Here is a 23407-nt window from a genome sequence, read left to right as displayed (position 1 = left end):
TGAATCCTTACAGGTAACCTGCTAAACAGACCTCACTGTTCCCATTCACCAGTGAGGAAAAGGAGGCTCAGAGGTCAAGCAACTTGACATGGCCAGTAAGCAGCAAAACCCAGACCAAACAGAAGTCTGCTGGCCTGGCATCCTGCACTCAATCATTGCTCACAGTGCCACAACTTCATACCTACCCTTTTATTCTCCCCTCCTAAGGCCAGCACTCTGGCCTCTGCTCTCTTCTATGTGAAGTTCTGAAATGCCACTCCCCTGCCCTCGCAGTCTACATGTTTTTCTTCCTCCTAGGCAGCAGAAATAAACTTCCCCCGCCTCTTTGTTCCAGACATCCTCCTCTCCTTGAGCTCCAAATACTATACACTGCCTAGAGTCAAAGCCATCCACCACCTGGCTTTCCCCCTGTTCAACAGAAGAAAAAAGAAAAAGTGAGGTCAAATTCTTCGCCAGTCTCCAAGAACATACCATACACTTTTGTTTCCTGCCTATGATCAGGTCATGAATCTCAACCAGAACATCGTTCCATCCATTCTGCAAGGCCCCACCTGAGACATCTTTGCTACAACACTTTCTCCGATGAGGAAAGAAGAGAAGAAGGGCAGCAATGCCTCTGATGGAGAGCCTGCTTTGTGCCAAGCCTGATTCTAAGAAAATCTGTGTGATAGCCCAGTGAGATAGATCAACCATGATCCATCTTTGCTTACAGGCCAAGAACTGAGGCACCTTATCCAGGGTCACAGATGGGTAAGAGTAAGTCAACATTCAGATCCATCCAGCGGCCTCCCTCTTCACCAGATTACACTCCAGGGAACGCTCGGAAGAGATTTCTCAGCCTTCTCATGGATGGGTCAGCCTGATCACATGTGAACCCACTGATCAATTTAACATCCCCCAAAGCAGGACAATCAGATACCACGCACTTCCTGGTGGGATACAGTAAGATCCACAAGACGCCTATGAAGCGCTCTTGCCACAACAACTAAACCTGATTGGAATCACACCTTCAGAACAGTGCTCCTCAGACTTCACTGCGCAGGCAAGGGACCCTGAGGATCTGGTTAAAATGTGGGTTCTGACTCAGCAGGTCTGGGCTGGACCCTGGGGTTCTGCATTTGTAATATGCTCCCAGGAGTGACTTGTTCCACTGGACCATGGCTCATGTTTGAAGAGCAAAGATCTAGAAGTCGGAACGGGGGACTTCCCTGGCAGTCTCGTGGTTAAGATGTCGCTTTCCAAAGCAGGGGGCTCAGGTTCGATCCCTGGTTGGGGAGCTAACATCCCACATACCTTGCAGTCGAAAAACCAAAACAAAAAAATAGAAGTAATATGGTGACAAATTCAATAAAGACTTAAAAAAAAAAAAGAAAGCAGCAGCAGGGAATTAATCACCAGTGTACAAGACCCAGGCGAGACAGTGGAACAAGTTAAACAACTCACGTCTGGGACTGGAACAAAGGGAGGGAGGAGCCACTTGCCTCAGGTGCAAAATTTAAGGGAACACCACAAAACATAGGAACGGAGACAAACACTTTAATACATTATTTTTTAAAAAAATCAAAATGATGAACACAATATCAGATTCTTAAATACAGACTCCGTATTACTGATTCTTCTTTTTGCTTCAGGCTCCAATATGACTCTGCCCACCATTGAACCATGTAAGTTAACTGTCAAATCTAGAGGATGAAAAATTCTACAGGGCAAATGCAGACATGCCTGGTTTCTAAAACAAATAAATGCTATGAGAGGAGGAGGGGGTGGGAGTTTATGAGGCTTCAAAGATAAGACATCAAGTACACTGTGTGGAACTCGTTTCGATATTGATTTGAACAAAACCATAAAGCAGGTGTGGGCATCAACAGGCAAAATGTGAACACAGACTGAGTATTAGATGACACAAAGGATGTAGGGGGCTCCCCTGGTAGCTCAGGGGTGAAGAACCCGCTTGCCAACGGGGCGACTCGGGCTCGATCCCTGGGTTGGGACGATCCCCGGGAGGAGGGTATGGCAGCCCACTCCAGTATTCTTGCTTGGGATATCCCATGGACAGGGGGCCTGGCCGGCAATAGTCCATGGGGCTGCAGACAGGGGAACACAACTTAGTGACTAAACTTAAGTAGTAACAGCAGAGGATTTCTAATTCTGTTAGGCCCATGTTAATGGCGCTGTGATTTTTAAAAATTCTTTAACTATTAAAGGTACTAACGTATTTATGGGTATAGTTATGAGATATATCTGGAATTTGCTTTAAAATATTCCAGAAAAAAAAAAGAAAAAACAAAAACAGAGGAAGACAGAGGAAATGAGAGTAAAATGCTGGTATTTGTTGAAGCTGAGTGCTGATACATGAGGATTCATCACACTATTTGAATTTTTATATGTTTTAAATTTCCATAATAAAGAAATGTTCAAGTAATCTTTTCCCTTAGGCACCCAACCAACTGACTTTGCAGCACAGGACACAGCACGCAGTGCCTTATTCATCCAAAGTAAAAGGTGTTGCTCTTTTTGATGTGTGCCAGAAAGTGCGATGATCTCATTTAAGGTCATAATAATGTTGTGAGATGCCACGAGGATGCGGAAAAGTGAAGTGTAGCAAGCTTGAGGAATTTGCCCAAAGTCACACATCAGCACGTGACAAAGGCAAGGGCTCGAACCCAAACCCAGCTGACTTGGAGGAAAGCTCGATTTGAAGCACGACGTTCTATCATCATCTTATGCCATGTGGGGCTTAAGGCCTGGGAAAATCTGTTTGCAATTTGTCACCTAAGACAAAGGGGCCACTGGGAGAGGTGACGAGGAGGACCTGGTTTCGAATCAGGGTCCTGACACTGACTAGTTGTGCTCAGTTGTTTCCGACTCTTTGCAACCCCATGGACTGCAGCCCGCCAGGCTCCTCAGTCCATGGGGATTCTCCAGGCAAGAACACTGGAGTGGGTTGCCATTCCCTCCTCCAGGGGATCTTCCCGACCCAGGGATCGAACCTAGGCCTCCTGCATTGCAGGTGGATTCTTTACCATCTGAGCCACCAGGGAAGCCTTTACTAGCTGTGTGACCCTGGGCAAATGACTTCATCTTGCTGTCCCTCAGCTTCTTCATCTGTCTAGGGCTATTAATCTCACACTAGCCTGAGATGAACAACCATCTCATAAAGTTGTTAGGAAGATAAAATGAGCTAATAAATGTGAAGTGCTTAGAACAGTGTCTGACACGTGACAAGCTCTGATGAAGTATTAGTGATCTTCATGATTAACACTACCACGTTCTCAATAAAGCTGAACAACAGTGAACACACCCCTTGGGCCAACTCATAACCATTTAGTTTTACTTGCAATTTTTTAGTTTTACTTCTAAGCAATTGTTTTGACCACAGAATTGAAAGGTGGGCTCTTATCAATGCTTATAGTAATCAAGATTAATGTATCATAATCAAGATTAACGTTCCTATGTTCAGATGGAAAAAATTCCAGCATTAATAAAAATGTCGGGACGCACGGCCCAGGACCAGTGCTATAGTATCACGTCTGCTTTGCAAGTTTCACGTGGAGGGATGCACAATGTTCGTGGGATTGAAGATTCTCCGAGAAGATACCAGGAAGTCTGGCTGAGTGGCTATATGCTCCAGAAATAAACAGGAGGAAGTCCCAGGTCACAGGATAAGGTGGGTGGCCGAACTGGTGCCAGAAGCACAGAGCCAAAGGACAAAGCTGAGAACCGGGAGCCGGAACTGAGCAAGAACAGAGCTTCTGTCACCTGCTGAGCCACGAGGACTAGTCGATAAGCTGTGGCAAGCCTCACCAGCCAGAACCTCGAGGAGGGAGACCAGAGGCAGGATGAGCAAGGACACAGTTCCCAAAGATGAAAGGATCTGAGCTCAAAGCAGATGGACAAGGATTCAGACACGGCTCACGGCTTTTTAACTGCTTACGCCCTGCCTCTTCTGTGGCTATGTTCTGTCACTCTTGAAATTACACTCTTCTAAGCTGTCTTGTTACACATGAAAGGTGAAATAAATAAAAGGCTGAGATCTCATTACACCATCTGGCGATCTTCGTCTTCCTTCCCCACTGGCTGGCTCTCAAATCACTCACTGCCCAGTTACCAGCAGTAATTCGTTTTAACTCCCAAAGTGAGTGAGTACCTATTACATCAAATTAATTCAGAGTTACTGGCATGTATTGAACCCTGATATCAATCAAGCACTATGCTAACAGCTTTTCAGTTACCTCAAGCCTTCAATGATCCAGTAAGGTACTGTTATTATCCCCACTTTACAGATGAAACTGAGGCTCAGAGAGCCCAAGGTCAGACTGTTAGAAGTGCCTCCTTTCTTATGCTACTGTCTGTTAGCAGGATCCTTGCCACTGAAAGGGCTCCAAATGAGAGAAAGACCATTGCAGGTAACTGCTGACATGATGAACTGAACAACCTGGAACACAATCTCCCCCAGAGAACCCAGAAAGCTTGGGGAGAGAAGCTGAAGAGGAATGAGCAATACTCAAATTCTCTTTACTTTCAGCAAAGAGGGTCATTTCCTCCTCTTCAATTGCTCTTTCCAGAGTCCTGAAAGCAGCCCCTGCTGCTCCTGTCAACTATTGCAACCTGCTGTGGGGGAAAGTATGCAGAGGAGAATATCACAGGTTTTTTTTGTTTTTTTTTCCCCTTGAAACTGAGGGGAAAGGAGGAAAAAAGAAGAGAAATTCCCATAGGAAAAAAAACTATAAATACAGCAACATGAAATAACACCCACAAATAAATAATAACTGTGCCCAAAGACAAAGACAGCAATACAAAATCGGATGGATAAAAATAACATATGTCATTTTTTCCAAAGCTGTCATACACACACACACACACACACACACACACACACACAAGCTTTTCCTTACAAATGAAAGTGAAAGCCGCTCAGTCGTGTCAGACTCTTTGCGACCCTATGGACTATTAACAGTCCAAGGAATTCTCCAGGCCAGAATATTAGAGTGGATAGCCTTTCCCTTCTCCAGGCGTTCTTCCCAACCCAGGGATCAAACCCAGGTCTCCCACATTGCAGGAGGATTCTTCACCAGCTGAGCCTCCAGGGAAGCCTATCTATCAAACCAGGGTCGTTATTTAATCATAAAGTCAACAATCAAACACAGTCAATTATTCTCACTGGTATGTGAATCCCAATCAGGAGACACCAGTTTCCTTCCAAAGGAAAGGAAGTCAAATACATATAACCTAACAATTTGCTTGCTTTTAAAAATGAGGAATGCAAAATATTATAACCGCTAAGAACAAAAAACTTAAGATTCTATAAGTATAAAATAATTATTTTATGCTTATCTTCTAGAATACTACTCAGCCAAAAAAAAAAAAAAAAGAAATGAACAATATGGATGAATCTCAAAGCCATTATGCTAAAAGGAAGAAGCTTAACAATAAAAGAATACAATTTATATGATATCTCTCATATAAACTTCTAGAAGTAAAAAAAGATTAGTCTACGGTGGAGAAAAGAAATCAGAATAATGACTGCCTCAGGGTGTGGGGGACAGGGAGTGATGGTGAAGGGACGTAAGGCGAGCGCCTGGACAGATGACAGCATTCGGTCTTACTAGGAGTCTGGGTTACACCGGTGTCTGCGTCTGACAAAACTCAGTGAAAGCAGGCTTAAATCTGTATATTTCACAGTATGTAAATTTCACTGTAAAGGGAAAAAACAGTATAAGCAAACGCTAAACCCTAATTACTGAGCCACATGGTTGGGTATTCAGGTAGAAGTACATCGATGTTGACAAATCACTTGGAAATGCATCAGAAAGATTGACAGGACAGACAGATGGATAGCGAAGTGACAAGGCAAATACAGTGAAGTCTAGAATCCAAGAAATAGGTAGGCAGATGTTTATTGTAAAATGCTTTCAAGTTTGCTGTACATTTGAAGATTTTCACAGAATGGAAGAAAAATAAATGTACTCATCTGTAAATTACAAACAGGTAAGGAAGCTTAAAAGGGGCAGGGGAGGGGGGCGGGACTGACTTCCCTGATGCAGTGGTTAAGAATCTGCCTGCTAAGGGAGGGGCCATGGGTTCAATCCCTGGTCCAGGAAGATCCCACATGCTGCGGGGCAACCACTGAGCCTGCCTGCCTCGAGCCCGTGCTCTGCAACAAGAGAAGCCACCACAAAGAAAAGTAGCCCCCGCTTGCAGCAACTACAGAAAGCAACAAAGACCCTGAGCAGCCATAATAAATGAATAAAACTTTTATAAAAGGGGGAAGGGGGACACAGAGGAAAAGTAAGAGGGCGAGAGAAAGGGTAGGAGCAGTGAGTAAAAGGGAGGAGGGGAGTCAGACCAGAACATGAACAGAGGCCACAGAGAACCACTGAGAGCATGAAGGAACAACCAAGAGAGCCCAGAAGGTTCTGAAATGAGGGCCGCGTTCCCTGGGCTATGTGTCCAGTGTGCACCTCGTCTCCACTAAATGCTAATAAATGCACTCTGTCTATTTAATAAAGGAGCTTGATTTCATCTGAGCAATGAAAAATGAAATGGGAACATAATACAACAGTTCTAGTAAAGCTGCATAAAAAAGGCATTTGAAAGGTAACGTCATTTAATCAATGCAGCGGAATTCATATACTGAAGTGAGCATCGCTGTCCAAGGTGGTCAATAGGAAAGAAAGCCCATCATAGAGCATGATTAACCTGGGTTCAAATCTCAATTTCACCAATAAGCAGAGAGACGATTTTAGACAAGTTACTAATTTCTCTGAGCCTCAATGTCTTCACTACATATGGAAGTAACATTCTCTCTCCCACAGGTCGAGCTTGAGGATTACAGGAGACCATGTACATGGGGACAACGAGCCCTGCACCGGCAGCCCAGCAGGCATGGGGTAATTACACACGTTGCTTTCTTTTATTCTTATTCAGTAATGCCACCCTTGCTTTACACAGCCTGGTGACACGTTTTTTGAGCTGCTGGCCAAGTGAAGAAGAGCAGAAGTGTTCCAGGTAGCGGGGTGAACACAAGCAAAGGAACAATGAGTCACACAACAGGGAGGTCTTTTTCTAGAGACTTCCGGAACACAGAGGTTGAGTGTAAGTGCTATGGAGGGAGGATGAAACGCAATCAGAAAAAGGCTGGAGAGGAAGACAGGGCAGGATCACGCAGGCTCTTTTATGCCATGCTAAGGGGTTGGGTCTTTTTGTTCCAGGCTGTGGAGAACCATTTACAGGTTGTCAGTAGAACAGTGACGTGATCAGAGTTCTCTTTCAGAAAGAATATTCTGCTTGTCGACTGCATGGTACAACTCCAGGGATGCGCCTCACATAGGATGTCAAGGGGGAAATAAGACATGAACTAGAAAATACTATGACTCCAAAATCTAAGCATCCCACCTGAAAACCCTGCTGTGGTTACAATCACCTAAGAAGTTCATGGGATGAGGACAGGACCTAGGGACACCGGCATCTAGGGGACAAGCAGAGCAAAAAGACACCCTAAAGGCAGGAACTCCCTGGCGGTCCAGGGATTAGGGCTCAGCTGCAAGGGGCACAGGTTCGATCCCTGGTTGGGAAACTGAGAGAACTAAGATCCACCATGCCACGCGGCATATCAAACAATAGGGAAAAAAAAAGATGCCCTAAAGGTAACTGAAGAGAATCAAATGTGGCAGATACAGACTGAAAAGTATCTACTTTGTTTAACAACTAAGAGGCTATTAATGACCTCCTCAAGGACAGGGTCAAATGATGGGATAGAAAACCAAGTTTTACTAAGCTTATTCTAAAAAGAGGGAGAGGCATGCAAGTGTGAGGCAAGCTGTCAGGAGTGGTGTAAATGGGAGAAAGAGGGCGGTAAATAAATGGGAACACACGGCTGAAGTGACACATCTTAGCTCTGAACAGTTTGACAAATGGGGGGAAAGAAGTAGGAAGGATGGGATTCAAGATATAAGTGAGGACTGCTGATACCATGTATAAAATAGGTAACTCATGGGAATCCACTGCACAGCAAAGGGAGCTTGACTCAGCGCTCTGTGGGGACCTGAAAGGGAAGGAAATCTAAAAAGCAGGGGATATATGTATACACAGAGCTGACTCACTTTGTTGTACAGCCGAAACTAACACATTATAAAGCAATTATCCTCCAATACAAATTTAAAAGGTACAAGCAAGGAAGAGGATAACCAACAAAGGCGGAAGAACTGGATCTATATGAGGGTTGGAGGGGCTGGCCCTGGGCAGGATACAGCTTCATACAATGAGACAAAAAGAACAGACATGTGCACACAGAGGTAACTGCTGATGTTCTTTCTCTTTGAAGTAGGAGTTCAGGTTGTCTAGGAATGAGCATAAAGAAGGTGAAGCAGGAAACTGAGGAAATTCATGACTATTTCAAAATAAATTTGTGAAGACGGAAGACTAACCTGACTATGGCTTGAGTGTATCATTTTCTTCAGGAGGATATTCAAAAGCCTGGGTTTGTGAATTCAGAAGTAGCCAATCAAAACGGTTGAGATTTTGCTCTCTGAGAACTCAGACCTTCTTTCTTTTGTTTGTTTCTTCCTCAATAAATAAAATATATTTCAAGTACTTTCTATGTGCTGGCCTTGGGGATGACATTGAGAAAGACAAACAGAGCCCCTGCCTGCAGAGTCTTATAATAGAAGAAACAAACAGAACAAAAAAACTACAATAGTAATGAGTATTACATGGAGTTGGACCATAAGGAACGCTGAGCGCTGAAGAATTGATGCTTTTGAATTGTGGTGCTGGAGAAGATTCTTGAGAGTTCCTTGGATAGCAACGAGATCAAACCAGTCAATCCTAAAGGAAATCAGTCCTGAATATTCACTGGAAGCACTGATGATGAAGCTGAAGCTCCAATACTTTGGCTACTTGATGCAAAGAGCTGACTCACTGGAAGAGATCCCGATGCTGGGAAAGATCAAAGGCAAAAGAAGAGAGTGGCAGAGGATGAGATGGTTAGATCACATCACCAACTCAATGGATGTGAATCTGAGCAAAGTCTGGGAGATAGCAAAAGATGCTGCAGTCCATGGGGTTGCAAAGAGACAGAACTAAGCGACTGAACAACAATTACAGCAGTTCATAGCACTATGGAGAGAATGATGAGAAGACTGCCTAGTGTGGAGGGGGCAGGGAAGAAATAGCATTTGAGACCTGGGGAAACAGTAGAAGGCTGGGGAAGAAGACAAGGGAAGAGTGTTCCAGGACAGAACATTCCTGGAGGCCCTCCAAGGGACCATAAAAGAAATGGGACATGGCATTTTGGAAGACCTGAATTGGGCTGGCCAAAAAGTTTGAGTTTGTCAGTAACATCCTAAAATGCATATGGAATCTCAAGGGGCCCTGAATAGCGAAGAGAATTCTGAAAAAGAAGAGGAAAGTTAAAGGTCTAATACTAATTTCAAAATATATTACAAAGCTACAGTAATTAAGACAGTATGGTACTGGCAGTGTTGTGCAAAGCAGCTTAGAAGCAGGCAAGAGTAGATGCAAGGAGAACAGTCAGAAAGCATTTAGTAAGAATCCAGGCCAGAGATGATGGTAGTAAAGACAAAGGTAGTGACAGTGAGGAAGGACGAAAGAAAACTGAACAAAGTTGATATAAAAGAAGCAAAGCCACTTAGAATGCCATAACCTGAATGTGGGAAATAAGACGGAAGGATGAATGGCAAATGATGTCCAACTTTTCAGTTTGGGAAACTACATGGCTGAGGAGTGGTACCAATCACTGAAAAGGAACAGGCTTGCCAGGAAAGCTTCTGATTTTATCTCTAGTCTGCTGAGCTTGGAGGCACCTGGGCATTATCCAAGGGGACAAGTGTAAGCAGCTGAATACATGCAGAGGTCTGGAGCTCAGAAGAAGAGGTCCTTATGGAAATATGAACCTGGGGGTTGCCTATCTATAGCTGACAGTGACGCCACTGCAAGTGGACGTGACTGTATGAGGAAAGGGTATGGAGCGAGCAGAGGACCTAGGGCAGAGCCCTGTGTGTGTGTGTGTGAAAGTCACTCAGTCGTGGTCAAATCTGTGCAACCCCATGGACTGTGGCCCGCCATGTTCCTCTCTCCATGGAATTCTCCAGGCAAGAATACCAGTGGGTTGTAATTCCCTTTTCCAGGGCATCTTGCCAACCCAGGGATTAAACCTGGATGTCTTGTGTTCCAGGCAAGATTCTTTACCATCTGACCACCAGGGAAGCCCTTAGGACAGAGTCCCAGAGAACTATTGATCCTTCTCTAATGTCTGAGTAGAAGGGAGAAGTGAAAAGTGAGAATAGACAGCTAGAAGAGGAGGAGGAAAACAGGGCTCTGGCAGTCAGAAGTCAAGGAAAAAAAATGATTCAGGAAGAATCAACTGTGTCTAAAGCTGAGCAGTCAAAAAGGATGAGGAATAAAACTGGCAAGACTAATTCTAATGAAGACCAGACAGGATGTAGTATGGGCAGGAGGTAGGGAAGCAGAGGGAATCTATTCAAAAAGTTTAACTTAGAAGAGGAGGAGGAAACGAGATTGAGAAAAGGCCAGGGAGAACATATGAAAAATGGTGTTGAGAAGCTGTGTAATACGTTGGATAGAGGAACCAAGGACATAAGAAAGTGAAGAAGGCAGGGATGAGTGATAGATTGGGAAGAAAATCGAGGGCCCAAGGGACAAGAAGTTGATAACACTGAAAAAGGGGAGAAAAGGAAGAAAACTGGAATAACAGAAGGCTGACATGAAAGATTCAGGTGCCGAAGTTCTGTATTTCAAGAGAGGAACAGGGACACGTGATAATAAGGTTCAGCATTCAACCAATGAGAATAGATGTTGAGAGAGGCAAAGGCTTACAGTGACAGGAATAGATGAAGTCAGGGAAAGGAAAGAAAAGGTGCTGTTGGATGGGTCATTCACATAAACACTCAGGGCGTTCAGAAAGATAACAAGACTTAAAGAGAAAAGGATATTGATGAGGCAGGCTTTGAAGTCTGAGTCTAGTGCAACAGATGAGACTCCAGAAATCTGGGAGGTTTATGGTTTTTATGGTTTTATGATATAGTCAGGTATTATAAGCCTCAAAAGAGATTTTTTTATAAGATGATAAAAGAGTAATGGTTTGGAATAGGTACTGAGAAGCTAAGAGAATGCCAACACATTTGAAGGTAAGAGTAGCTTCTACTCAAGAGAGTTCAGGGGAAGATTTTCTCAGGGAAAAAAAACTAGATTAGTATTAAAAAAAATTGTGTTAGGACTGTTATGTGAAAAGCTGGGAGATATATAGATTTTTTAAAAAAGGACAATAGAAGGACACTACCTCAATACAATAAAGAACATGTATTAAAGCCCACAGCTGACATCATATTCAACAGTGAAGATCGAAAGCTTTTCCTTAAAGATCAGGAACAAGGCAAGGATGAGTGCTCAGGCCTGGTGCACTGGGAGGACCCAGAGGAGTCGGGTGGAGAGGGAGGTGGGAGGGGGGATCGGGATGGGGAATATGTGTAACTCTATGGCTGATTCGTGTCAATGTATGACAAAACCCACTGAAATGTTGTGAAGTAATTGGCCTCCAACTAATAAAATAAAATTTAAAAAAAAAAGAAAAAGCAAGGATGCCTGCTCTTACCACTTCTACTGCATATAGTACCAGGAATCTTAGCCAGAGCAATTAGGCAAGAAAAAGAAATAAAAGGCATCCAAATTGCAGAGGATGAAGTAAAATCATGTTTGCAGATGACATAATCTTATATGTAGAAAATACTGGAGATGACACACACACAATCAGAATAAACAAATTCAGCAAAGTTGCAGAATACAAAAATCAGTCATGTTTTCACATGCTAACAGTGAACAAACAAACAGATAAACAAATGGCCAGCAAACATGAAAAAAATGTTCAATATCACTGATTATTAGAGAATTGCAAATCAAAACCACAAAAGACCATATCACACCCATTAGGATGGCCAGTAATGGTTTGGGGGGGGGTGCGGGGGTGGCGTGAAAACAGGAAATAATAAGCGTTGATAAAGATGTGGAGAAGTTGGACCCTTGGGCAGCTGGGGCTGTAAAATGGTACAGCCACTACAGAAAACAGTATGGAGCTTCCTCAAAAAATTAAAAACAGAAATACCATTAATCCAGCAATCCCACTTCTGGATATATATCCAAAAGAACTGAAAACAAGATGTTGCAGCCATATCTGCAGACCCAAGTCCAATGGACTAGCACTATGCAACAGCTAAGAGGAGGAAGCAACCCAAATGTCCATTAGTAGATAAGTGGATAAGAAATGTGGTCTAAACATACAATTCAGCCTTAAAAAAGACAGGAATCCTGCCATATGCTACATCAATGAACCTTAAGGACACCATGCTAGGTGAAATAAGCCAGTTACAAAAGACAAATACTGCATGATTCCACTCACATGAAGCATCTAAAGCAGTCAAACTTACAGAAACAGAAAGTGGAATGGTGGTTGCAAGGGGCTGGAAGGAGGAAAGAGACAGTTCTGTTCAATGGGCACAGAGTTTCAGCTTTGCAAGATGAAAGAGTTCTAGAGATCTGTTGTATGACAAAATGAATATACTGCATGCTACTGAGCATACACTTAAAAATGGTCACAGTGGTAAATTTTCTGCTAGTGATTTTTATCACAATATTTTAAAAGGGGCGGGGGTGCTAAGTCGCACCACAGCATGCAGGAGAGAAGTTGAGAAAAGCAAGCTACGAAGGACAATGGAGGTCTGCATTTTAAGCAGTGACCCTAAAGGTCAAAGGTAGAGACAGCAAAATGAAGCCTTCAGGCTCCTGCTACACTTCCGGTTCAAGCTGTTTCAGATCCAACTGAGAATGAGGCCTCTGACTCAGTGCTAGAGACTCAATGGGGCCTTTTTAAAAATCTCAAGACTACACTATGAGAAGCAACTGTGGTACCTTAAAGACATCCTGAACAGAGGACACAGTTATTTCCTCAGACCTTCACCCCACAGTAGCAACAGCCATAACCCTCAGCGAGGGGGAGGTTCTCCCGCACTGAGCCAGCTGGGCCTGGAGTGGGTGCTCCTCCAAAGGAAATCCTAGTTCCTACTTTGGTAGGAGCTGTAGGGAGCCTTCCCTTGAGGGCTCAAATGTAGCTTGAAAAGGGAGGAAAAGCCAAATAACTATATGCTCCAGACACAATTTGTTAAAACCTTTCCTCTGCCTTTTTTTTAATATATTAAAATTTTAAGATTCTTGGGTCTGATCTTCATATGTTAGCTAATGGAGCTCACATGCTCAGCCTTGAAGATACTTAAAAGGAGGTGGGAATGGTTCATCTTCTCCATGCCTGCAGAAAGTAGATACCACGTTTATCATAAATGATCTCTGATGGGCGAATTGAGGATGCTCACAAAAGGACCAGCGTGAGTCTGCTTTTCCATTGTAAAGCCTGCTCACTGTGTTCCATTCAACAAACCAGTCAATTAGGACACCCGGATTTTAGAGAAGGTTGCTATATATTTAAGAAGTAGCCCTGAATCCCCCAAGGCTGCAGTGTGACTGGGTCTCTTAATAATCTGTATAATTTTTATTTTAAAAAATTGTTTATTTAAGTCTTATTAGCATGTTAAGCCAGAAGAGAAGCTTGGCACTTTCTTCTCCCTGCAGACCTGAAGGGTAATAAAACCCAGGACTCCCTGGAATCCCTTACTCAAACAAAAGGTAGCAAAGTCTTAGTTTTATTTAAATGAACCTAGGCTAACGAGTTAGACAGGAAAGTCCAAGTCAGACATTGGAGGGAGCGGACTTGGTGTCCAGCAATGGCCACCAACACAGATCAAGAAACTAGAGTGAGAAAAGGAGGACTAAAACCCCAAGGAGACGCGAGTTCCAACCCTCTACCATTGCTCGGAAGGTCACTTGCCTCTCTCATGAGGTGGCCCTCAGTTTCTCCCTGTTCTGATCTTGCTGCGGTATTCTGTGTCCGCTCAAGTGTCAATAGTTCTACACAGTTTCCACCTCTCAGGACTGGTTATAAGAAGCCGTCGTCTCTGTTTGAGGTTTTAATATCTGCCTTCCTTTTATACCACAACGTTTCAGAGACGAGCACGGCTGAACAAGGCTTTATCCTCAGGCCCCTGTGGACTGTTCCATGTTGCGCGTGGAGGTGGGGTGGGGTGGGGTGAGGCGCTGTCAGAGGCTTACCAGTGTTTCCCATAGACCCAGTGGCCTCCCCATGTCAGCAGGCAGATCCCAGCTGTCGTTTTCTTCCAATGATTTCGAAGCGTTTTAAAGAACACAGTCATCTTCTCTTAGGGATTTGCTAGATCAGTAGAGGCAGAAAAGAAAAATATAATTATCCAGGAAATCATGTGGGCCCTACGCTTTCCTCCTCTTCCTTCTTTCATCCTCTCCATGTATTCCTTCCTTCCTCCTTTTCCTTCCTAGATACTTCATCTTCTTACCTGCCCACCTACATTTCCTTTCTTTCTTCACTTCTTTCCACCTATACTTTTTCTTCTTTCATCACTTTTTCTTAGAAGGAAGAGGAAAGGAATTCTAGGAGTCCTGTCTTTGCTTCCTTTTTACAGTCACTATACCTGTTTAAAAGTATCTGTTTATCCATTATATATAAAGTGCTTATCATCAAACTAGTAATCAAATCAGTGATGTAAAAGGGTTATTCAAAACAGAAGACAACCAGGCCCTCAATAAAAGAACATTCAGAGAAAACTCAATGAAGAGGAAATGTACATAACTGTAAAAATGCTCAACTTCCAAGGTAATCAAAGACACGCAAATTACAAAGAACTATCTCCATTCACCTAAAAAACGAACAAAATTCTAAAATGATTGTATTCACTGATGACAAAATGAGACAGACACTCACAAACTACTATAAGGAAGGTAAATTAGCAAAACTTTGTGGCAACCCACTCCAGTATGCTTGCCTAGAAAGTTCCACGGACAGAGGAGCCTGGTGGGCTGTAATGCATGGAGTTGGAAAGAGTCGGACATAACTGAGCCACCGACCATGCACACTCAAAAACAAACTCATGTCAGTGTAGGGCAAAAACCACCACAGTATTGTAAAGTAACTCACTTCAGTTCAGTCACTCAGTCGTGTCCGACTCTTTGTGACCCCATGAACCAAAGCATGCCAGGCCTCTCTCTCCATCACCAACTCCCAGAGTCCACCCAAACCCACATCCAATGAGTCGGTGATGCCATCCAACCATCTCATCCTCTGTTGTCCCCTTCTCCTCCTGCCCTCAATCCTTCCCAGCATCAGGGTCTTTTCAAATGAGTCAGCTCTTTGCATCAGGTGGCCAAAGTATTGGAATTTCAACTTCAACATCAGTCCTTCCAATGAACATCCAAGACTGATCTCCTTTAGGATGGACTGGTTGGATCTCCTTGCAGTCCAAGGGACTCTCAAGAGTCTTCTCCAGCATCACAGTTCAAAAGAGTCAATTCTTCAGCACTCAGCTTTCTTTATAGTCCAACTCTCTCATCCATACATGACCACTGGAAAAACCATAGCCTTGACCAGACAGACCTTTGTGAACAAAGTAATGTCTCTGCTTTTTAATATGCTGTCTAGGTTGGTCATAACTTTCCTTCCAAGGAGTAAGCATCTTTTAATTTCATAGCTGCAACCACCACCAATTAAAAAATAAATAAATAAAAACAAAAAAGTGGAAAAAAAAATGACCATATATACTTTTGTTTTCTTCACTGCACTTATCGTGTGATGGTCTGTATGTGTTAAGTTTACTATCCCACTGGAATGTAAATTCCATGAGCAAGGACTTTGCTCTGATTCACTGCAGAATCCCCATGTCCAAAATAAGATCTGGCGCATAACAGCCATTTGATAAATAACTGTGGAATGAGATGGGGTTCAAGACATTCTACCCCAAACATGGCACGTTGTGAGGATGGATATCTTACTCAGAAAAGGTTTGGAAAATAGCAGAAGCAGGAAGGTCACTCTGACCATCTCCCCACATTGCTGTTTCTTAAACAGATCATAAAACCCTCCAGTGAGAGGCGCTTGCTTTGTCGACAAAGACTCCTTAACACACAGGCCTCTCTAAGGTTTCCATCTGCTACAATTACCTCATGCTCTTTACCCTATCACGCTTCTCCACGATGGTCTACTCAAACCCCTGGGTCCTCATTTCCTTATGAAGGCTCTCATATCATGTAAAACTTACACTAGATAACTTGCATGCTTTGCTCCTGTTAATCTGTCTTTGTCAATTTAATTTCCAGACCCAGGTAGAGACCCTCTGAGAGTCAAGGAACACTTTTCCCCCACCTACATTAAATTTTTTTTCACTAAGAATTTTTGATGTAGAAAAAACTAAAAAATATAATTTTAAGTAAAATTAACAGGATTTAAAAGTCTTATGTAATTGCCATTTACCAATTATGTTCAAACACAAATATAAATGAAAAAAACAGAAATAAACACACAAGACTTTGTAGTAATTCCCTCTTGTGAGATAACAGGTGGTATTTATGTTTTAAATTGCAATGTATTTTTAAAATTTTCTGAAGATAATTTTCTAGACAGAACCTTTCAAACTGAAGTAAATAGACCAATGCTGATGGGCGTGGGGGCAGCACGGGAACAGCTGTTTTTGCTGATTCTAGTTCTTTGGCAGGACTAGTGGTAAAGAACCTGTCTGCCAATGCAGGAGATGTAAAACATGTGGGTTTGATCCCTGTGGGTCAGGAAGATCCTCTGGAGGAGGGAATGCAACCCCCTCCAGTATTCCTGCCTGGAGAATCCCATGGGCAGAGGAGCCTGGCAGGCTACAGTTCACAATTTGCAAAAAGTTGGACACGACTGAAGTGACTTAGCACTAACAGTTAATTCTTTTATTACTCCATTTAACCACAGGGATTCTCTTCTTGACCAGAAGCTTGAATCAGGCTCTGAGTTCTGCTGGACTAGGACTTACCTTGGGCTTCCCTCTCAGCCCTTTTAGAATCCAATTTAAGCAAGACTCCTACTAACGTAGTTTAGTGAAAATCTCCCATCCACACCATTGGAACCTGACCACCCTGGATATCTTATCACCCTGGTCTGCCTTCAGCAAGAATTCTACTGGGTCACCTAGTAAGAGTCCCCTTTACCCCTGACATTTCTTTAGCAATTTTCCATCCACTGATGCCACCCTGCTCCTTGGCTATGAACGCCCATTTGTACTCACTGGAGTCAGGGTTGAGTCCAAGCTCTTCCCCTCAGTCCAAGACCATGCCTGCAGTGGCTTCTACACCCACCCAGATGCCTCTCCCCACCCTGGAGAGAAGTCTGTCTTACCAGTCTTTAACAAGTGTCACTACTTAATTTTTTCTTTACCACCACCACTGATTAAAATTCCTAAGACCAGACACATCGTTATCACCAGTCACATGTGAAACTGGTGCCAGGGAACCCACCTTCCTGTGAATCAGGGCCGCAGTGCAGGATGGCACTTAAAGGAAGCCGAAAGCACATGTGATAATTAGATGCCTCTCCATCTGGCACAAGAGCGCTCATTCATTCAACGTGCTAGGCTCTGGGTTGGCTGCTAGGCAGAGAAGCACAAGTCTCTATTCTCAAGTGCTGGCAACTGTGAAAGCCACAAGTACAAAACAATTACATAACTTATGGTGGTAACACAGGAGGAAGGCTGTTGAGGGCTAAGTCATGGCTCTGTGAGAAGCCACGAGAATGACCTAATGTGGACTGGAGGTGACAGGGTGGTCCATGATTGAGGAAGTCTCCTCAAAAGGTATCACATGTACCCTGGGTCTTGAACAATGAGGAGAAACACCAAAACATCAGCTAAGGCGCACAAAGGCATCAATGACAGAAAGCTATGATCAGAGAAACACAAGTGTATCATCAGGTGTAGATAGGAAACAGGGTCAGTATGGAAGGTGAGAACAAGGCCTCTCAAACTCTAGTGTAAATCTTGTTAAAATTCAAAGAACTTGTTTAAAATCCGGATTCTTGGGCATGACCCTGAGATTCTGACTTATTCTGGTCGGGCCGTCAGTGAAACAGACCAGTACCTGTCAAGCTCCTCAGCACAAAAGCCTGTGGCCCCCATTTCTTGACCTTCCCCAAGTTCCAAAGGGCAGGTTCAAACAGTTGCTAATCAGGGAAGGGAGGGGGATACAGAGACGAGGGAGGAGAAACTAAAAAAAAACAAAAACAATAGTGCAGCCTTGCGGGGCCAAGTCCTGGTTCTGCCTCAAGTGATAAACAGGATTCCTGGCGCTCTTCCCCAGAACTAAAACCCCCAACAAATGGAACACGTTAATACTTGATGAAGCATTCTTCATCCCAGAGAAGGTCACAGTGTGATAACTTCGAGAATCACAGAAGCGCATCAGAAACCCACCTGAGGCCAGATTAAAGGAGAGCAGGCCCTGCACAGCTGATCCTTATTAACAACCCTGCCTTAAACCATTCCTATAAAGCTCCTCACCAAGTTCCCCAGAGTTGAGACACACAGGCTTTGAAGACACGATCCCACTGTGTCCCCCTTTGCCTGGCAAAGCTATAAAGCTATGCTTTTCTTCTTCACCCAAAACTCCGCCTCCCAAATCCGATTGGGTACCTGTGCAGAGGCCATTTTCAGCATCATCATGTTCATTATTAACCAGTACTCCCGTGCCGCTCACGGAGGTCAGCACCACACTCTGACAAAAAGTAGTTTGAAGATAAAGGATGGGGAAGGTCCAGAAGGTTTGGAAAACATAAGGCAGGACCTCGAATCCATGGTAAAAACTTTGGAAATTATATTGACGATAATAAAAAACCCTGAAGGGATTTAAGTAAGTGGGGGACAGGATCACATTTGGACTGTAGAAAGATCACTTTGTAGCAAAACGGAAAATGGGATGGAAGAAGCTGAGCTCAAAGCTACAAAGAGACAGCAGGAAGTTATTACAATCTTTAGACACATAAATGAAGGAAAGAACAAAGGGGGATGAACTTGGCAGCACTGAGTCATCAATTAGGGCTTCCCTGGTAGCTCACACCATAAAGAATCTGCCTACAATGCAGGAGACCTGGGTTCAATTCCTGGGTTGGGAAGATTCCTTGGCGAAGGGAATGGAAACCCACTCCAGTATTCTTGCCTGAAAAAATCCCATGGACAGAGGAGCCCTGTGGGCTACAGTCCGTGGGGTCGAAAAGAGTCAGGCACAACTGAGCAACTAACAGGTTCACCCGTGATCAACTGATTATAGATGGTGAGAGAAGAGGTACCAAGCCAGGTTTGTACCTGGGCAACTTATTGAAGAACGATTTCAATCATGAGATCTGGGAAGTAGGTTCATGAAGAAAGGTGTTATATGTGGTGTAGGAGATGCTGAGTTTGAGATTCCCATGGGGGATCCAATGGAAATGATCAATGGGTATCTGGACTTAGCAGTTAGAAGCCAGGAGAAACTGGATAGAAGATATAGATTTGGGATTCAGTGTGAAGGAGGTCAAGATGGATTGCAGATAAAATACCCAGGGCAAGGACAGAAATTAGAGAACAATTTAAGAGTTTTAAGAGTCTGTTTTAAGGCCACCCATGACTCACTGGAACTGCCTGGCGTCACAAATGAATGGGTTTATGCATTATAAAACTAGTGCAGAAACATGCAAGCAGCCTAGAGCAGTGGAAAGGACACTGGTCTAAGACTGCGGCTTAGATTCAAGTCCTACTTTTGTCACTTATTGGCAGTGAGAGCCTGGGTAAGTCATTTAACCCGTCTCTTATGTTTTCATGAATAAATGCGGATCAGTTCAGTTCAGTCTCTCAGTTGTGTCCGATTCTTTGCGACCCCAAAATGAGGATACACCTGCTCTGATCAACTCATTTGGTGGTAAAGTTACCATTGTACCAGGTGTGGAAGCACTTTGTAAATATCTCCTTATTTAGGTCATCATCACAATATGCAACATATGAGTTACCAATGTATATGCTTTCTAAGTACCCAACAGAATTCCTATTCCCCAACCACAGTAAATATATATATATATATTTTATAAAAATAAATTTATTTTATTTTATAAAAAAATAAAAGTTGGCATATAATAGTCATTGGAGAAATAATGGTTGCACCGCTCATCCAAAAGGCATGTTTGCTTTTCCCCTAAGAACTCCCAAATTCCAATTGTATTCGACCCCCCTCACAAACGGTGGGGCTTTCCTTAGACGATGAACCCTCACAAAACAGGTTCTAACAAACAGAACCTAGTAACGCAGCTGAAATGAATGAATCAACCGACCAGAGACCAGTAACCCTATTTTGCAAATAAGTTAGCTGAATCGCTCTCTTCTCCCCACCCCACCCCCCACCTTACCCCCGTCCCCAAGAAAAGGAAAGGGTCGCACAAGTTAGCGACAGCTCTGGGGCCAGAGCCCAGGACACGTGCCTCCCGCAGGGGCAACAGGAACCCCGCCATCCGATGCTCGGAGCTCTCCCAGTGCCGCTCCGTCCGGCCCTCGCTCCCACACCCTCCGTCCGCAGCCGCGTTCCGACAGCGGCCACCTAGGCCCGGCCCCCGGGGCTCCGCCCCACACCCCCGAGTCCAGCGCGCCAGCGCTTGCACGGTCCCCGAAACCCGCTCCCGGCTCCCAGCGCCAGCACCGCCGCACTCACCACGGCCGGTCCCGCTCGCCGCCCAGCTTTTCCTGTGTGCTCCCTTAAGAGTCCCCCGCTCTTTGAAGGGAAACAGCTACCGCCGCCCTCGGGTTCCGCCGCGGGTTCCTGACGCGCAGGGAGGGCGCGGCCTGCAGGGGCCGCCGCCGCCAGGGGACTGCCTTCGGCTTTTGATCAAACATTTATTTGATCTCCATCCTTGCGGCTCAGACGGTAAAGCGTCTGCCTACAATGCGGGAGACCTGGGTTCAGTCCCTCTGTCGGGAAGATCTCCTGGAGAAGGAAATGGCAACCCACTCCAGTATTCTTGCCTGGAGAATCCCGTGGAACCGAGGAGCCTGGCGGGCCACAGTCCATGGGGTCCCAAAGAGTCGGACACGACTGAGCGACTTCACTCCTCACTCACTTATTCATCCATTCATCCTTACCACTTATCCCTCTGTCGCTCAACAATATTTTATGAGAAGCCTAAAAGGCAAGCACTGTTTTAGGGCCTGGCGCCCAATCAGAGAATTTTAGGCAGTGATATAAACCGCTCATTCATTATTAACATGAATTTGAGCAAACTCGGGGAGACAGTCGAGCGCAGAGGCGCCTGGCTGGCTGCAGTCCATGGGGTGGCGAAGAGTCCGACACGATTTAGCCACTAAACATGTACACAAGAAAATGAAAACAGGTGATCGAGAGTGGGTGGAGAAAACTATTTTAAGTTAGGCCTCTCCCGTTAAGGGGCAATTAATCTGAGACCTGAAGGTGAGAAGGAGCAGGTCAAGCAAGGTCCTCTTTTCTAGAGGAAAAGAGCCTGAGGAAGGGAACAATCAGGGCAAAAGCGGTAAAGTCTGAGGCAGTTTACCAAGTCAGGGGCCAGTGTGGGTGAAACAGAAAGAACTAAGGAGTAGGTGACAGGGTGAAGGCGGAAAGGTGGGCAAGACAGGCCAAGGTAGTAAGGAGCTCCGACGACGTTATAGACAACGGAATGGGAAGACCTGGAGGGTCAAGGGAATGACGTGATCTGATTTGCATTTTAAACACCTCTGGCCACAGTGTTCTGTTCAGTCACTCAGTCATGTCCTACTCTTTGTGACCCCATGGACTGCAGCACGCCAGACCTCCCTGTCCATCACCAACTCCCGGAGTTTACTCAAACTCATGTCCATTGAGTTGGTGATGCCATCCAATCATCTCATCCTCTGTCATCCCCTTCTCCTCCTGCCTTCAATCTTTCCCAGCATCAGATACAAATGAGTCAGTTCTTCGCATCGGGTGGCCAAGGTATTGGAGTTTCAACTTCAGCATCAGTCCTCCTTCCAATGCATATTCAGGACTGATTTCCTTTAGGATGGACTGGTTGGATCTCCTTGCAGCCCAAGGGACTCTCAAGAGTCTTCTCCAACACCACAGTTCCAAAGCATCCACAATGTAGTGAATAGATCCTAGCGAGTAAGAGAGGGCAGAGAAGTCAGGTCACAGGCAGACCACCAGAGGGCACTTCTAATTCTCTGTCCTCCCACCTCTTCCCCTGACCAGCACCTGTAGGGTGGAGACCATGCCAGTCAATCAAGAATGTTTTCTTTCCTTCTCCCATCTGTTATTGGTCAACCAACAGTTGCAGAGTGTTGCACATGCGCTAGGGACAGGGGATGCACGCCTGCACATCACCCCTCCCCATGGTCCCTGGCCTTACAGAGTTTGCAGTCTAGTTTCCCCAATTCCCCAATGTGTGCATAAAGACACACATCCTTCCTATTGCCCCTTATATGAATGATTTAAGAGAAATGAGACAGGTCGATAAGATTATGGTGCAGTAAAGCTTACTTGCCAAGTTCTAATCCTCAAGGGGCCATATTAATGGTAGGGTGAACTTCCTAGACCATCCACCTGTAAATTAGGAGACTAGATCATCATTAAAAACAATCCTGCCTAGCTATAAAATGTTGTGATATTTTAGGTATGACAGTTATTTCCAACTCTCCTTTTCCAACCATCTAAAACATCTGCATTTGAAAATAAGTTGCTGAACTGCTTGCCTGCAGGTTAGAAAAATTTGGAACTTCATGCTGCATGGTCCAACGGGCAGATTAAGCTTCAGGGCTTCAGCAGAACAGTGTTTCCCCTCGGTGAGAAAAGTTCAGCTTAAATGAGTTTTTCCATAAGTTTCCAATAAAAAAAATGAAGAAATGTAGAATAAAGCTTTTTCTTAAAGTATATATCTATACCCTATATGGAGATGTATACTGCGTATACTTTCTTTATACATACACTTTTTCTGTTGTTCTAGAGCTGATTTTATCTTTGTTTTGGATCACACAGCGACAGGACGCTCTATACTCATGTCTGTCATTAGGACCGACAAGCTACAGAATCCAGGCTGGCTGGGACATCCTCGTCCCGAGTGGGCGTGATCTGACCACACTGAATGTGCTCGTGTGCGTGCCGGCCTGTGAGTGCCCGGTGACGACAGCTGTGTCGGCTGTCTGTCTACCTGTGCACACGGTGTATCGAGTTTCACAGCAGTGAGAAGAGTCCTCCCTCTGTGGTCTGTGACTTATTGCCACAATTGGATGAGACCATGGCACTGCCCCAGGCTGCGGATGGGCACTTAGTGTGATCGAGAAGAAAGCAGAAAAGCCTGGTCATTTCAGTTCAGTCGCTCAGTGGTGTGCGACTCTGCGACCCCATGGACTGCAGCAGGCCAGGGTTCCCTGTCCTTCACCAACTCCCAGAGCTTACTCAAACTTGTGTCCATCCAGTCAGT

The 23407-nt window shown here is 44.5% G+C and overlaps 1 protein-coding gene across 2 annotated transcripts in view; it reads right to left on the bottom strand.

Annotated features, from left to right (window-relative positions):
* Window positions 1-20694, bottom strand: part of AGK (acylglycerol kinase) — an 87982-nt gene extending 67288 nt beyond the window's left edge. For both annotated transcript variants that reach the window (XM_065938702.1, XM_065938703.1), the window contains exons 1-2: window positions 20653-20694; window positions 14194-14311 (exon numbers count right to left, since the gene is read on the bottom strand). In XM_065938702.1, the coding sequence (XP_065794774.1) occupies window positions 14194-14294 (101 nt within the window). In that variant the 5' untranslated portion in view covers window positions 14295-14311; window positions 20653-20694. The remainder of the gene's footprint in view (window positions 1-14193; window positions 14312-20652) is intronic.
* Between the last annotated feature and the right edge of the window lie 2713 nt (window positions 20695-23407).

Source organism: Muntiacus reevesi, chromosome 6 (genome assembly GCF_963930625.1).
Source record: "Muntiacus reevesi chromosome 6, mMunRee1.1, whole genome shotgun sequence".
Taxonomy (NCBI): domain Eukaryota; kingdom Metazoa; phylum Chordata; class Mammalia; order Artiodactyla; family Cervidae; genus Muntiacus; species Muntiacus reevesi.
The sequence above is the reverse complement of the archived record's forward strand: the minus strand, read 5'-3'. Positions and strand labels throughout refer to the sequence as shown.